This window comes from Oncorhynchus mykiss, chromosome 20 (assembly GCF_057628025.1).
Source record: "Oncorhynchus mykiss isolate SJ-2025 chromosome 20, ASM5762802v1, whole genome shotgun sequence".
NCBI classification, from domain to species: Eukaryota; Metazoa; Chordata; class Actinopteri; order Salmoniformes; family Salmonidae; genus Oncorhynchus; species Oncorhynchus mykiss.
This window is the reverse complement of record NC_143041.1, coordinates 17133035-17149639: the sequence shown is the minus strand read 5'-3', so window position 1 is coordinate 17149639 and position 16605 is coordinate 17133035. Positions and strand designations below refer to the sequence as shown.

General features: G+C 42.0%; 1 protein-coding gene across 3 annotated transcripts; it reads left to right on the top strand.

The window, feature by feature from the left end:
* The first annotated feature begins 199 nt into the window (after positions 1-199).
* Positions 200-16597, top strand: asah2 (N-acylsphingosine amidohydrolase 2). Of its 3 annotated transcripts, XM_021575739.3 has the most exons (21): positions 200-492; positions 987-1128; positions 1492-1598; positions 1911-2054; positions 2238-2414; positions 2625-2752; positions 2894-2971; positions 3151-3271; positions 5629-5754; positions 5941-6030; positions 6385-6489; positions 7072-7153; positions 7657-7772; positions 7961-8055; positions 8356-8395; positions 13995-14093; positions 14181-14276; positions 14373-14525; positions 14647-14703; positions 14811-14899; positions 15925-16597. In XM_021575739.3, exons 2-21 carry the CDS (start codon positions 996-998, stop codon positions 16112-16114), a joined length of 2226 nt encoding a protein of 741 aa, XP_021431414.1. In that variant the 5' UTR covers positions 200-492; positions 987-995; the 3' UTR covers positions 16115-16597. The 3 variants fall into 3 exon arrangements, with proteins under 3 accessions (XP_021431414.1, XP_090068519.1, XP_090068520.1); XM_090212393.1 differs by lacking the exon at positions 987-1128 and having other exon boundaries at positions 315-492; XM_090212394.1 differs by lacking the exons at positions 200-492; positions 987-1128; positions 1492-1598; positions 1911-2054 and having other exon boundaries at positions 2238-2325.
* Positions 16598-16605: the final 8 nt, after the last annotated feature.

The following is a 16605-nucleotide window of genomic DNA, read 5'->3' as shown; positions in this document are numbered from 1 at the left end:
CTCCTCAAATGAAATGTATACCTCAGAACTGTCCTGTTAACCACCCAATGGGAAGAGCTGATTGTGGTGTAACCATGGGAAAAATGTATCCGACAGGAAATAAATCATATTTAGCACACTTAATCTGTGATTGTAGTATTTATGTACTGAAGAAGTGATCTTTCTCTGCTCAGTTTGGTCACGTGTATAATATTATATCACTCTGTAATCAATCATACACATCTATGACCTTTTGGAGTGAAAATACTTCTATGTGAAATCTAATAGTTATGTAACAAAAGCCACCTTTGGACAAGGCAGAGATTTATTTTATTGTACTGTTGGGTTGTTTTCAATACAGGCTGTAAAAAAATAAATATCAGTCAAGTCATATTACCTTTGTTTCAGGACTGTACACTATAACCTTGTCGGTCTATTAGACACAATTCCATTCGTGTTGTCTTTTTCTCCTGAAAATATTGATCCGTCGCTCAAGGAACGTGTAAACAATACGTGAGTATGACATGCTTTTACCATGTTGCTTTGCTACGTTGAAATGGAATTCTTATGTATGGGTAATGGCATTTTCAACTCCATGACAAACACCCGTTATGCTCTCGTGGTGTGCTATGACGTGTCATTCTGCAGTGAACTAGAAATGATTCTGCTATTGACCGTTGTTGTCTTGGAATGTCATTCAATGTTAGAAAGAATTGGAGCTTCAACAGTTGTGACTGCTTGTGGAATATAGTCAACTTAGACAGGTTACACTTTTCTGTCCAGTTACAAAATAAATCCATGCAAAAAACGGAATGAAACGATGCAGCATAAACAGATTTTATTACGTTTTTCAATAACCGTTTCGTTCTTCTATTTGCAATCATTTTCTAATACATTTCGTATCATTATCAAGATTTAAGCTGAATGACTTCCTTTCATGAAACACTTCTCACATTTCTAAGAAGTGCCTCTATTAACATTCTTACCACCATGTCTGTTATGATTAGCGTTGGGCCATGGCTCGGGGGAAAACAGTGTGCTGTGGCCTGAGCACCCTCGAAGTCACCCTCATGGTCCTGTTTGTGGTCATGACCGCAGTGTCTGTGGGGCTCATCTCAGTCATGGCCGTCCACTGGGAAGACCGATTGCGTAAGAGTTCATGTCCGCTTGTCTGCTTTTGCTCATATGGGCAGTTTGTTATTTTAGTGCGAGATAGCTTACTGTTAATTTGTATTGTTTATTTCACTTTATATATTCACTTTATATATTACCTACCTCACTTGCTTTGGCAATGTTAACACATGTTTCCCATGCCAATAAAGCCCTTGAATGGAATTGAATTGATAGCAGGGGTTTCACATGTTGTTTATTTACGAATACGAGTAAACGTTCCTTGACCACATGACTGACAAAAATGAAATCTTCATTCCTTTTATTTCTAAAAGTCTAATTCAGAAACGTGTTTATTGATGATGGTGTGAACAACTGATGTGTAATGTTTTTTGACTACAGAGGAACCAGAGCCTACAGTAAATCCTACTGCAGGACTACATGAGAACCCATACCTCATAGGGGTGGGCAGAGCAGACTGCACAGGACCCCCTGGGGATGTCCCCCTGGTGAGTGGCAGCGGTCCTTCAAACTGAAGTTTTATTTATTTTTGTATTTTCTTGACTATTTCACAAAACGTCATGCATGCTTCTTGCATTACACTAGTGGCGTCTCTTGTATGCTCACAAATCATTGTCATGGAGATGTGGCCCGAGATTGAACAACCCACATTGAGAAGTACCTGAAAAGAATCTGTGATAGCATTTATGACGAGACAACGAGATAAGATCTGTGATAAGGAGTCCTCATTTTTTCTTTGTTTACAGTTTGCACTTACAATGCCATAAACCAGGGAAGTTAATGGTATATCTTCATTCCAGATGGGCTATGCGAACTTGGAGCAGACTGCTGCAGGTATCCACACCCGCCTCTTCAGCAGGGCCTTTATTGTGGATAATGGGAGCAAGAGGGTGGTGTTTGTGACAGCTGACATCGGCATGGTCTCTCAGAGGCTACGGCTGGAGGTGAGCTACAGTATACCGAACCACACACACACACACACACACACACACACACACGTTAAGCTCTATCAACTTTCAGAATCAAGGAGGAGGCTGACGGAAATGGGGAATGCAAATGCGCTATAAAACACACTCAAAAAATGCATACGCTTGAATTAGTGGTCAGTGTTGTCTCATCCATTTTAGGTGCTGAAGGAACTTGAGGTGAAATATGGTATCCTGTACAGACAGGACAACGTGATTCTGAGCGGCACCCACACACACTCTGGTCTGGGTGGGTACTTCCAATACACCCTCTTCATGATCACTAGTAAAGGTTACATCAAACCCTCCATCAAAGCCATCGTCAATGGAATTGTCAAGGTGCCTGTCCCTATGTCACTCCTGACTGCAATATATAAATCCATTTATCTTACAGCCTCAAGTTGACTATATTGATCACATTTTATGCATTACAGTACTTGAGTTGCATTACTTCACCATATATGGTATCTAATACAATAAAATGGATGAACTAGTGAAAATGCTGTTGGAGTTTGCGGTTTGACAATAAAACCTTATGTGTCCACTTAGAGCATTGATATAGCACACAGGAATATAAAACCTGGGAGAATCTACATGAGCAAAGGAGAGCTTGAGGAGAGCAACCTAAACAGAAGTCCTCACTCCTACCTCAACAACCCTGCAGAGGAGAGGAACAAGTATGTCTGTACCATTTTTTTATACAGTAGCTCACAAAGTATAAATACAGGATACAGCTTGTAGACCAGGCTTGTTCATATTAATGAATGTTTCAGAAATGGATTTGTATTGTAGACTCTCAATCATACAACATTTTACAGGTATAAATCCAACACAGACAAGCAGGTCACACTTCTGAAGTTCACAGACCTGGATGGAGATGGTATGGGCATGCTCAGGTAAATAAGAAACACGTTTCCACCTCTTATGTGCATCATACAAACCCAACCTGTGGCCTGTTGTGGTCAAAATCTGGCTATAATGACTTATAAGAATGTCAGTGAGATGTCTTTGAGGCCCTCTGACCCGCTGGTTCACATTTATCAGACCCATTGACATATGGCACTGTCACTTTCAGCTGGTTCGCTGTCCATGCCGTCAGTATGAACTACACCAATCAGATGGTCAGCAGTGATAACATGGGCTATGCCTCTTACCTACTGGAGCAGGAGAAAAACATTGGCTTCTTGCCTGGAGAGGTGAGGTTTCATTATCCTTGTCCAGTCAACATTTTCATATTTAGTATAATAGAGACGTGGTGGCTGTTGGCCGTTTCCCCATTGCAACTACAGAATGATTGAATGTGTGTGTTGGGAGAGTGACTCGAGTCTGTTGAGAGCCTGTGTGGAACAAATAAACAGAGCCAATCTAAATGTTATTTTTCTGCACTTTTGGGCTGAATGTGTAATAAACTTAACTTCTGTAATTAAATCATGTTAATGCAGTTCTCCGTTAAGCAAGTTGATTAAACTTAGCTCTCCACAATCATTCGAGAGCTGAGCTTTGATTTCTTTCTTACTTTAACAATATCAAAACTTTCAGACTGTTTACATATGCAAAACTTGGCTAAATCGGGGTATGAGTTCATTAGAGCTGGGAACATTTCAAGTATTGATTAATAAAGTGATGTTGGAAACTTACATTCATGGGACAGGAAAACAAAATAAATATGTCTATTAAATATATTACATTGTGTAACAATTGTCGTCGGGAGAAGAAGGTGAGGACCAAGGTGCAGCGTGGTAAGTGTTCATCATTTTAATAAACTGAACACTAAATACAAAGTAACAAAAGAGAACAACCGAAACAGCTCCGTCAGGTGCAACACACACTAAACAGAAAATAACCACCCACAAACAAAAGTGGGAAAACAGGCAACCTAAGTATGGTTCTCAATCAGAGACTAAATTTGACAGCTGCCTCATATTGGGAACCATACCAGGCCAAACACATAGAAATATAAACACAGAACAAAACATAGAATGCCCACCCCAACTCACGCCCTGACCAAACTAAAATAGAGACATAAAAAAGAAACTAAGGTCAGGACTTGACACATTGTGTAATATATGGAATATATAGAGTACCAGGCAAAAGTTTGGACACACCCACTCATTTATTTTCTACATTGAAAAATAATAGTGAAGATATCAACACGATGAAATAACAAATATTATGGAATCATGTAGTAACCAGAAAAGTGTTAAACAAATCCAAATATATTTTTGATTTTAGATACTTCAAAGTAGCCACCCTTTGTCTTGATGACAGCTTTGCACACTCTTGGCATACTTTCAACCAGCTTCATGAGGTAGTCACCTGGAATGCATTTCAATTAACAGGTGTGTCTTGCTAATTTGTGGAATTTCTTTCCTTAATGCATTTGAAACAATCAGTTGTGTTTTGACAATGTAGGGGTGGTATACAGAAGATAGTCCAATTTGTTAAAAGACCAAGTCGATATTTCGCAAGAACAGCTCAAATAAGCAAAGAGAAACGACAGTCCATCATTACTTTAAGATGAATGAAGGTCAGTCAATCTGGAAAATTTCAAGAACTTTGAAAGTTTTTTCAAGTGCAGTCACAAAAACCATCAAGCGCTATGATGAAACTGGCTCTCATGAGGCCCGCCACAGGAAAGGAAGACCCAAAGTCACCTCTGCTGCAGAGAATATGTTCATTAGAGTTACCAGCCTCAGAAATTGCAGCCCAAATAAATGCTTCACAGAGTTCAAGTAACAGACACATCTCAACATCAACTGTTCAGAGGATACTGCATGAATCAGGCCTTCATGGTCAAATTGCTGCAAAGAAACCACTACTAAATGACACCAATAAGAAAAAGAGACTTGCTTAGGTCAAGAAACACGAGCAATGGACATTAGACCGGTGGAAGTGTGTCCTTTGGTCTAGAGTCCAAATTGGAGAATTTTGTGTCGAATTGGAGTGTCGTTGTGAGATGCAGAGTAGGTGAACAGAAGATATCTGCATGTGTGGTTCCCAACGTGAAGCATGGAGGAGGAGGTGTGACGGTGTGGGGGTGCAACAGGAAATTGACCCAACACACTTCCAGGCTGTGTAAGGGCTATTTGACCAAGACGGAGAGTGATGGAGTGCTGTGTCAGATGACCTGGACTCCACAATCACCTGACCTCAACCCAATTGAGACGGTTTGGGATGAGTTGGACCGCAGAGTGAAAGGAAAAGCAGCCAACAAGTGCTCAGCACATGTGGGAACTCCTTCAAGACTGTTGGAAAAGCATTTCAGGTGAAGCTGATTTAGAGAATGTCAAAAGTGTGCAAAGCTGTCATCAAGGCAAAGGGTGGCTACTTTGAAAAATCAAAAATATATTTTGGTTTGTTTAACACTTTTTTGGTTACTACATGATTCCATATGTGATTATTTCATAGTTTTGATGTCTTCACTAATATTCTACTATGTTTTTTTTAAAATTAAAAAACCTTGAATGAGTAGGTGTGTCCAAACTTTTGACTGGTACTGTATGTGAAGGACGCCTTACTCCATTTGTATGTGTGACACTGTGTCTTGTTCCAGGGGCCGTTTGTGGCAGCCTTTGCCTCTTCTAACCTGGGAGACGCCAGCCCAAACATCAGAGGGCCATTCTGTGCCAACACTGGACTCCCCTGTGATTACCTCAACAGCTCCTGTCCCATCGGAGGGGTGTGTACGGCAGACACAAAACAATAGGAGTACTCCATGGAATACTGTATCAGACGTTTACTGAACAGCATCAGCATGTTTACGTTCAGTGCAAATTCAGAGTTTATGTTCGCATAGAATCCATAGCAAAAAAAAACACTACCGCTCCAACCTGTGTACACCACCTCTTATGTGATTTTTTTCCAGCTAAAAATGTGTGTTGCGCTGGGTCCGGCAGGATCTGACATGTTCAACAACACCAAGATCATAGGAGAGAACATTTTCAAAAGGGCAAAGGTAAGACATCTTACCGGTCACTATGAGTGATATGCCTATTTTAAGTCCATGATCTGTGAAACAACTTTGACTTGCTGAGAAACCAATTACGTGGATAGATGTTTATCTTCTCAATCAAGAGATTAGTTGAGTTGGTGATTCATATCTAGGTAATCTAAGGGTCAAGAACGTTGGCCAGTAACCCGGAAGGTTGCTGGTTCGAATCCCCGAGCAGACTAGGCGAAACATCTGTCGATGTGCCCTTGAGCAAGGCACTTAATGCTAATTAAGTTAGCATTAATTAGCTCTGGATAAGAGTGTCTGCTAAATGACTAAACTGTAAATGCCTGTTATATTGTTGTCTGCCCCCTAAAGGATCTGTATGGTAAGGCCAGACAGGAGGTTCGTGGGCCCCTCCATGCAGCCCATCAGTGGGTGAATATGACTGACGTGACCGTCCAGCTAAACTCTACACACACAGTGAGAAACCCTAACCTTAACTCTAAACCTAACCTCTAAACCTGTAAGAGCACACAGGGAGCCAAACCAAAAAGAGTGTCGCAAGTAACAAAGAATGCCCTCGATTCAACTTCTCACCTCTGCCTCACTCTTTATCTTGAAACACTAAGAGGATGTTCTAGGTATTGACTTTTATGGTGCCTTGCTTTATCAACATCAGAGATAATGCTGGAAGTACTTTCAAGGATAATATAATTCCCTGATGTCGACTGCAGTGTGATATAACTGAAAAATCTGCCAATGTGCCCTTGAGCAAGACACTTAATCCCAATTGCTCCAGGTTCGCCGTCGATTATGGCAGACACTGGCCGTGATCCCACTCTCTAAGGGTGTCTCAGGAAGAGTTGGGATGTGCAAAAAAAACACATTTTCAATTCACACATGCGTATTAATACACTCTTGTACATGAAATAGGACAAATATAAGCACCCACCTTATTATTATTATTCTATTTATTATAACTACAGAAGTTTGACCCAGTTCATTTTGATACAATATGTATTGAATTTTGTGATTCTGACCACGCTTGTCTCTCACAATCAGAGCAGAACCTGTAAACCAGCCCTGGGCCACAGCTTCGCCGCAGGGACTACAGACGGAGGAGGCGACCTCAATTTCACACAAGGTTAGAAACCCTTCTCTGCTTTTTATTGTCCATTATACACTGAGTGTACAAAACAGTAACACATGCGCCTCCCATGACATAGACTGACCAGGTAAATCCAGGTGAAAGCTATGATCCCTTATTGATGTCACTTGTTAAATCCACTTCAATCAGTGTAGACTGGTATTTGATATTGGCATTTGGTATTGGTATTTAAGTGCAGTTTGAGTGTCAAGAACTGCAACGCTACTGGGTTTTTCACGCTCAACAGTTTCCCGTGTGTATCAAGAATGGTCCACCACCCAAAGGACATCCAGCCAACTTGACACGACTGTGGCATTGGAGTCATCATGGGCCAGCATCCCTGTGGAATGCCCCCACGTTATTGAGGTGCAACTCAATATTTGGAAGGTGTTCCTAATGTTTTGAACACTCAATGTATATTATTGTACTATATTAAGATAATTGTCACTGAGATAATCACCCCTCAATGTACTGAATTGTTCTGAAATATATGTATCCAGGGGCTGTTGAGGGTGACCCATTTTGGGACGGAATTAGAGATGCACTGCTTGGAGCTCCCTCCAATGAGACGCAGGACTGCCACCAACCCAAACCTATTCTCTTTAGCACTGGAGAGGTGGGCACTGTTCTCTTTCTGCCTTTTTCCATTGCGGTCCAAGTGCGGCCAGAGACTTTCCATGGGCTTGAACTGTGGCGGTACAGTAGGGAAATTGGGTTTCCATAGCCAGAGCCGTGTGTCAGTGTACGGTACATGATGTCACCATCGGTGAGATGTGACGGTAACCGTGTCGTTCTCTGCCTTAGATGACCTGGCCCCTCCCCTGGCACCCAAGCATTGTGGACGTTCAGATCATCACCATAGGACCTGTGGCCATTGTAGCTATCCCTGGAGAAATGACGTGAGTTTCCACTACAGTCTGTAGTTTTTTATTTTTTATTACCCTAATAGACCCTAATTAGATTATCCTCACAATGCTGCCATGGAAAATGTGATTAAGCAACAATGAGTTAGAGTTGGACTTGAGATGGAACAGGTTGTGACTCTGTGGTTGCTGGTCATGCATTCAGGCGCACATTGAAAGAACAATGCAAGTCAACCTTTAGAGAGAACACACAACACAAAACAGACAGTCCGCAGTGTTTGTTTAGCTGACGTGTAGAAGACATTGATTGAATTCTGTTGACCCGTTGTGTTGCAGCACGATGTCAGGAAGGAGGATAAGAGAGGCAGTCAAGCAGGTGAGAATCAAATATCACACACATACAAATGTAGGCACACACACACATGCACGCGCACACACACCACATGCATGCACACCCACTCATTAAGGCAAATATTCTGTTAGCATTCTTTATGTTTTAAATATTAATGTATGTCATGCAAATCACATTTTATCAAATCACATGCTTTGTATACAACAGGTTTGGACTGACAGTGAATTGCTTACTTAAGGCCCTCCCCAACAATGCAGAGAGAAAGAAAATAGGAATAGAAATAATAGAAAAGTAAAACATGTAATAATAGATACACACTGAGTGACAATAACTTGGCTATACAAGGGGTACCAGTACCGGGTCCGTGTGCAGGGGTATGGGGTAATTGAGGTGAATGTGTACGTACAGTAGGGCAAAAAAGTATTTAGTCAGCCACCAATTGTGCAAGTTCTCCCACTTAAAAAGATGAGAGAGGCCTGTAATTTTCATCATAGGTATACTTCAACTATGACAGACAAAATTAGGGAAAAAAAATCCAGAAATCACATTGTAGGATTTTTAATGAATTTATTTGCAAATTATGGTGGAAAATAAGTATCTGGTCAATAACAAAAGTTTACCTCAATACTTTGTAATTTACCCTTTGTTGGCAATGACAGAGGTCAAACGTTTTCTGTAAGTCTTCACAAGGTTTTCACACACTGTTGCTGGTATTTTGGCCCATTCCTCCATGCAGATCTCCTCTAGAGCAGTGATGTTTTGGGGCTGTTGCTGGGCAACACGGACTTTCAACTCCCTCCAAAGATTTTCTATGGGGTTGAGATCTGGAGACTGGCTAGGCCACTCCAGGACCTTGAAATGCTTCTTACGAAGCCACTCCTTCGTTACCCGGGCGGTGTGTTTGGGATCATTGTCATGCTGAAAGACCCAGCCATGTTTCATCTTCAATGCTCTTGCTGATGGAAGGAGGTTTTCACTCAAAATCTCATGATACATGGCCCCATTCATTCTTTCCTTTACACGGATCAGTCTTCCTGGTCCCTTTGCAGAAAAACCGCCCCAAAGCATGATGTTTCCACCCCCATGCTTCACAGTAGGTATGGTGTTCTTTGGATGCAACTCAGCATTATTTGTCCTCCAAACACGACACGTTGAGTTGAGTTTTTACCAAAAAAGTTTTTACCAAAAAGTTATATTTTGGTTTCATCTGATCATATGACATTCTCCCAATCTTCTTCTGGATCATCCAAATGCTCTCTAGCAAACTTCAGACGGGCCTGGACATGTACTGGCTTAAGCAGGGGGACACGTCTGGCACTGCAGGATTTGAGTCCCTGGCGGCGTAGTGTGTTACTGATTGTAGGCTTTGTTACTTTTGTCCCAGCTCTCTGCAGGTCATTCACTAGGTCCCCCCGTGTGGTTCTGGGATTTTTGCTCACCGTTCTTGTGATCATTTTGACCCCACGGGGTGAGATCTTGCGTGGAGCCCCAGATTGAGGGAGATTATCAGTGGTCTTGTATGTCTTCCATTTCCTAATAATTGCTCCCACAGTTGATTTCTTCAAACCAAGCTGCTTACCTATTGCAGATTCAGTCTTCCCAGCCTGGTGCAGGTCTACAATTCTGTTTCTGGTGTCCTTTGACAGCTCTTTGGTCTTGGCCATAGTGGAGTTTGGAGTGTGACTGTTTGAGGTTGTGGACAGGTGTCATTTATACTGATAACAAGTTCAAACAGGTGCCATTAATACAGGTAACGAGTGGAGGACAGAGGAGCCTCTTAAAGAAGGTCTGTGAGAGCCAGAAATCTTGCTTGTTTGTAGGTGACCAAATACTTATTTTCCACCATAATTTGCAAATAAATTCATTAAAAATCCTACAATGTGATTTTCTAATTTTGTCGTCTGTCATAGTTGGAGTGTACCTATGATGAAAATTACAGGCCTCTCTCATCTTTTTAAGTGGGAGAACTTGCACAATTGGTGGCTGACTAAATACTTTTTTTGCCCCATTGTATACAGTGCATTTGGAAAGTATTCAGACCCCTTGACTTTTTCCACATTTTTTTTACGTTACAGCCTTATTGTAAAATGTATTGAAAATTCTTCCTTCATCAGTCTACACACTGACAAAGGGATACCAGGTTTTTGCAAATGCATTAAAAATAAAAAAAATAAAAACCTGTATTCAGACCCTTAGCTGTGAGACTTCGAAATTGAGTCTCAGGTGCATCCTGTTTCCATTGATCATCCTTGAAGTTTCTACAACTTGATTGGAGTCCACCTGTGGTGAATTCAAATGGTTGGACATGATTTGGAAAGGCACACACCTGTCTATATATAAGGTCCCACAGTTGACAGTGCATGTAAGAGCAAAAACCAAGCAAAGAAGTCAAAGGAGTTGTCTGTAGAGCTCCAAGACAGGATTGTGTCAAGGCACAGATCTGGGGAAGGGGACCAAAAAATGTCTGCAGCGTTGAAGGTCCCCAAGGACTCCATACTGGACTCCATCATTCTTAAATGGAAAAAGTTGGCCGCCCGGAAAAACTGAGTAATCGGGGTAGAAGGGCCTTGGTCAGGGAGGTGACCAAGAACTTGATGGTCAATCTGACAGAGCTCCAGAGTTCCTCTATGGAGATGGGATAACCTCCAGAAGGACAACCATCTCTGCAACACTCCACCAATCAGGCTTTTATGGTAGAGTGGCCAGACGGAAGCCACTCCTCAGTAAAAGGCACATGACAGCCCACTTGGAGTTAGCCAAAAACACTCTCAGACCATGAGAAAAAAAGGTTATCTGGTCTGATGAAACCAAGATTGAACTCTTTGGCCTGAATGCCAAGTGTCACATCTGGGGGAAACCTGGCACCATCCCTCGGTGAAGCATGGTGGTGGCAGCATCATGCTGTGGGGATGTTTTTCAGCGGCAGGGACTGGGAGGCAAGTCAGGATCGAGGGAGCAAAGTACAGAGAGATCCTTGATGAAACCTGCTCCAGAGCTCTCAGGACCTCAGACTGGGGTAACGGTTCATCTTCTAACAGGATAACGACCCTAAGCACACAGCCATGACAACGCAGGAGTGGCTTCAGGACAAGTCTCTGAATGTCCTTGAGTGGCCCAGCCAGAGCCCGGACTTGAACCCGATTGAACATCACTGGAAATAGCTGTGCAGTGACACTCTCCATCCAACCTGACAGAGCTTGAGAAGATCTGCAGAAGAGCATGGGAGAAACTCTCCAAATACAAGTGTGCCAAGCTTGTAGCATCATCCCGAAAAGACTCAAGGCTGTAATTGCTTCCAAAGGTGCTTCAATAAAGTACTGAGTAAAGGGTCTGAATTCTTATGTAAATATTATATTTCATTTGTTTGCTTTGTCATTATGGGGTATTTTGTGTAGATTGATGAGGGGTTGGGAAATGTAATCCATTTTAGAATAAGTAACAAAGTGGAAGAAGTCAAGGGGTCTAAGTACTTTCAGAATGCACTATAACTAGGATAGTAAACAGCATGGGTGGACGATGCCGTTCAAGATTAGGGAGGCCAATATTTGTTTTATTCTATTGCAGCATATTGGATGACTATCATTCATATTCCATTCACCCAGCTCAATGTAACATCGATAGGTTTCGGCTACTACATGATACTCTAATGTTCCCGATACCCATCATGAGGTTTTTACAACCTAGCATATGAATGAAAGTTTGCAACATACAGTTGAAGTCGGAAGTTTACAAACACTTAGGTTGGAGTCATTAAAACTCGTTTTTCAATCACTCCACAAATTTCTTGTTAACAAACTATACTTTTGGCAAGTCGGTTAGGACATCTACTTTGTTCATGACACACATCCTTTTTCCAACAATTGTTTACAGAAAGATTATTTCACTTATAATTCACTGTATCACAATTCCAGTGGGTCAGAAGTTTACATACACTAAGTTGATTGTGCCTTTAAACAGCTTGGAAAATTCCAGAAAATTATGTCATGGCTGTAGAAGCTTCTGATAGGCTAATTGACATGTCAATTGGAGGTGTGGATGTATTTCTGTCTCCTAGAGATGAACGTACTTTTGTGCGAAAAGTGCAAATCAATCCCAGAACAACAGCAAAGGACCTTGTGAAGATGATGGAGGAAACAGGTGCAAAAGTATCTATATCCACAGTAAAACGAGTTCTATATCAAGATAACCTGAAAGGCCTCTCAGCAAGGAAGAAGCCACTGCCCCAAAACCGCCATAAAAAAGCCAGACTACGATTTGTAACTGCACATGAGGACAAAGGTCGTACTTTTTGGAGAAATGTCCTCTGTCTCATGAAACAAAAATAGAACAGTTTGGTCATAATGACCATTGTTATGTTTGGAGGAAAAGGGGGGATGCTTGCAAGCCGAAGAACACCATCCCAACCGTGAAGCACGGGGTTGGCAGCATCATGTTGTGGGGGTGCTTTGCTGCAGGAGGTACTGGTGCACTTCACAAAGATGGCTTCATGAGGAAGTAAATTATATGGATATATTGAAGCACATCTCAAGACATCAGTCAGGAAGTTAAAGCTTGGTCACAAATGGGTCTTCCAAACGGACAATGACCACAAGCATACTTCCAAAGTTGTGGCAAAATGGCTTAAGGACAACAAAGTCAAGGTATTGGAGTGGCCATCACAAAGCCCTGACCTCAATCCTATAGAAAATGTGTGGGCAGAACTGAAAAAGCATGTGCGAGCAAGGAGGCCTACAACCTGACTCAGTTACACCGGCTCTGTCAGGAGGAATGGGATAAAATTTACCCAACTTATTGTGGGAAGCTTTTGGAAGGCTACCCGCAATGTTTGACCCAAGTTAAACAATTTAAAGGCAATGCTACCAAATACTAATTGAATGTATATATACTTCTGACCGACTGGGAATGTGATGAAAGAAATAAAAGCTGAAATAAATCATTCTCTACTATTATTCTGAAATTGAACATTCTTTAAATAAAGTGGTGATCCTAACTAACCTATTACAGGGAATTTTTACTCTGATTAAATGTCAGGAATTGTGAAAAGTTAAAATGTACTTGGCTAAGGTGTATGTAAACTTCTGACTTCAAATGTCAGAATAATAGTAGAGAGAATTATTTATTTAAGCTTTTAGCTACAGCTACTGGCTGTAGCTTATTCTTTCTGTACTAGATTCATTTTCTTATACTTTGATTGGGTGGACAACATGTCAGTTCATGCTGCAAGAGCTCTGATAGGTTGGAGGACGTCCTCTGGAAGTTGTCATAATTACTGTGTAAGTCTATGGAATGGGGTGAGAACAATGTGTCTCCTAGGTTTCGTATTGAAGCCAATGTAGCCAGATGAGGACGGAAGCTAGCTGTCCTCTGGCTACACCATGGTACTACGCTACAGAGTGCTGTTGAGGCTACTGTATGCCATTGAAAAACAGTGTGTTTTAATCAATTATTTGGTGACATGAATGTATTTACTATAGTTTTATCTCGTCACAATTGTGTTGGTGTGTTTGGACCATGTTAAATCCTTAGTGATGTGGACACCAAGGAACTTGAAGCTCTCGACCTACTCCACTTCAGCCCCATCGTTGTGAACTACATGATGCTTGTGTATGTGTCTGTTGATCAGGAATTGGAGGCCCAGGGAACATTCAGTAACGCTGAGGTGGTCGTCGCTGGCCTGTGCAACATCTACACTCATTACATCACCACCTATGAGGAGTACCAGGTACGAGAGAACAAGCGATTTTGAGCGGTATCAAATCACTGATCACAAAAGGGCCCATAGACACTGATGAGTATTTTTTTTCTACAGATCCAGCGTTATGAAGGAGCTTCCACCATCTACGGGCCTCATACACTTTCTGCATACATTCAGAAGTTTAGGGGCCTGGCCAAGGCCATTGCAGAGGTGAGGACCACATACTGTACAGTACACGTACCGGCTCCTGTTACAGTGAATGTCCTATTCCAGCCTACTGTATTTCAACTTCTCCTATGCTCACAGGGTAAAGAGCAGGAGCTGCCCAAGGGTCCCGAGCCCCCTTTCTTCAAGGACAGTCAGCTGTTCAGCTTGCTTCCTGCTGCGGCTGTAGACAAAAAGCCAATCAACACCACGTTTGGAGAGGTTTTAGAGCGAGTGGACCCAGAGTACACGGTTGTAAGTCTGACTTGGTCAAAATGCTATGAGCTGATGTTTAAATTTTTTTTGTTTACAACATCAATACTGAATCTCCTCAGCATATGAATGCAGTTCAAGCGATGTTAATGTATTCCTGTAGGGGGATGTTGCTTCTGTCACATTTGTTGCAGGGAATCCAAGACACTCAGGAGACATTGTGAGGCCGCAATCTTACACTTAACTAGTATCATTGATGGCATTATGCTTCTTTAGATACCTTGGTTGTATAGTGTGTAGCACATCACTGATACCATGTCATTTCAGAGGGATAAGACTTTTGTTACCGTGGAAAAGTATCATAACAGCACAGCACACTGGGACGTCGTTCACACAGATGCCTCTTGGGAGACAAGGTAGAGCACTGTTCATTCAAATTCCTTATTTCATAAACACTCTATCAGAACCAATCCATTTTTATTGGCCTCTGTAATAATTAACGGCACCTGGAAAACTATCTGTTCGATTTGATTATTTTATCTTGGGCATTATTCACATCGGGCCTTATCTTTCAAGGACCACTCGTTGATAATGTTGTGCTGAGTCAGCACCTTGTACCTGATTATCACCACAGCTTAACACACAGGCTATTCTACTTACCCAGTCAGATGAACTCGAGCAGTATGAAGGAAGTTGGCGGTAGTTTCCGAGCCAGTGCTAACTAGCGTTAGCGCAACGACTGGAAGTCTACTGGTACGCTGGCATTGCTACTGTACCTGTAGACTTCCAGTCATTGTGCTAATGCTAGTTAGAGTTGGCTTAGTTGTCTCGCAAAACTACCACTATCTTCCTTCATACTGCACTCAGAGACATAAAAATGGTATCCACCAGTTCATCTGACTCTGGGTAATCTCACAGTAACCCTTTAAACACAGGCTCAAATCCAGGTTCACAATGACGCACAAGATGTGTCTAAAGAAATCATAAGGATGTAGTGTATTTTGATTGTTGATGGCCGAGTTGGTCGTTCATTGGCAGAGTTTGGCTGCGACGTTAATTGCAAGCATAACAGGTATTTTGAGAGGAGCATTGGTAGGTTGGGCAGGATGATTGCTTGGGGGTGGTCTTTAGAGGTGGTATAGCCCAATTAGGGTTAGATTCAACCCTAGTTTAATGGGGTCCGCATTGCTCCACTGACCTCCATGGTGTGGTCATGATGAGTCTAAAGCCTGATATATATCTGTGTGACAGTAATGAGGTCACAGTCTCTTTGAGCAGCTCAGACAACATAATCCGGACGACATCAGGGGTGGAGGTGGGGGGGAGGGTTTGAATGGAGGGTGTGAATGGAGGGTGACATTGACCCCTCATGTCCCCCGTGTTCTTGTTCTCTTGTCTTGTCTTCTCTTGTCTTCTCTTGTCTCCTCTCCTTTCCCAATAGGTTTCACTGGGTGAAGAATGGAGCGGAGAGCAATGCTACCATTGAGTGGCACATCCCTCTGTCAGCCCAGGCTGGCTCCTACAGGATCCGACACTTTGGACACTACAAACAGCGGAAGGGATTCCTAGAGACTGTGATCATAGCGTATGAGGGTGTGTCGGATGTCTTCAGAGTCTCCAAAATAAAGTAGAATTACTAACCACTGATCATTTGAATACGACTAGACCAGCAGTGGAAATAAGGCAGACGATAGTGTACACTTCTAGTGGCCCTGATATGATAAAGATTGTATGTTCTCTATTTCAATGTAACACAATGCATGTACAGTACTAAAGCTTTAATTAAACGAGACCTATGCTAAAGCATTACACGAGTCCCATGCTAAAGCATTACCCGAGTCCCATGCTAAAGCATTAAACGAGTCCTACGCTTCAAAACAAAACTGGCCTTTGGGTTGACGTGCAAATAGCCCATGTGCCAAACGGGGTCTACACTCTACAAGGTGTGAGGGGAAAATACGTGTGGTTTTGAATGAGAGCTGCTTCAGTGCTCATCTATATTTCATCTCCCATGGAAGTTTAACATCATTTGTCTATGATCCGTTTATTCACGTTTTTAGTATGTCATTATGTGCAGTGCTGATTCTTTCATATAATTAAAGGATTTGAAGTATTGTGATGC

Coding starts and splice junctions, on each gene's coding strand:
- asah2 (XM_021575739.3), top strand. CDS start 996: ATGGCTCGGGGGAAAACAGTGTGCTGTGGCCTGAGCACCCTCGAAGTC. Junction 1,129..1,491: donor CCACTGGGAAGACCGATTGC/GTAAGAGTTCAT, acceptor TTTTGACTACAG/AGGAACCAGAGCCTACAGTA. Junction 2,972..3,150: donor GATGGTATGGGCATGCTCAG/GTAAATAAGAAA, acceptor TGTCACTTTCAG/CTGGTTCGCTGTCCATGCCG.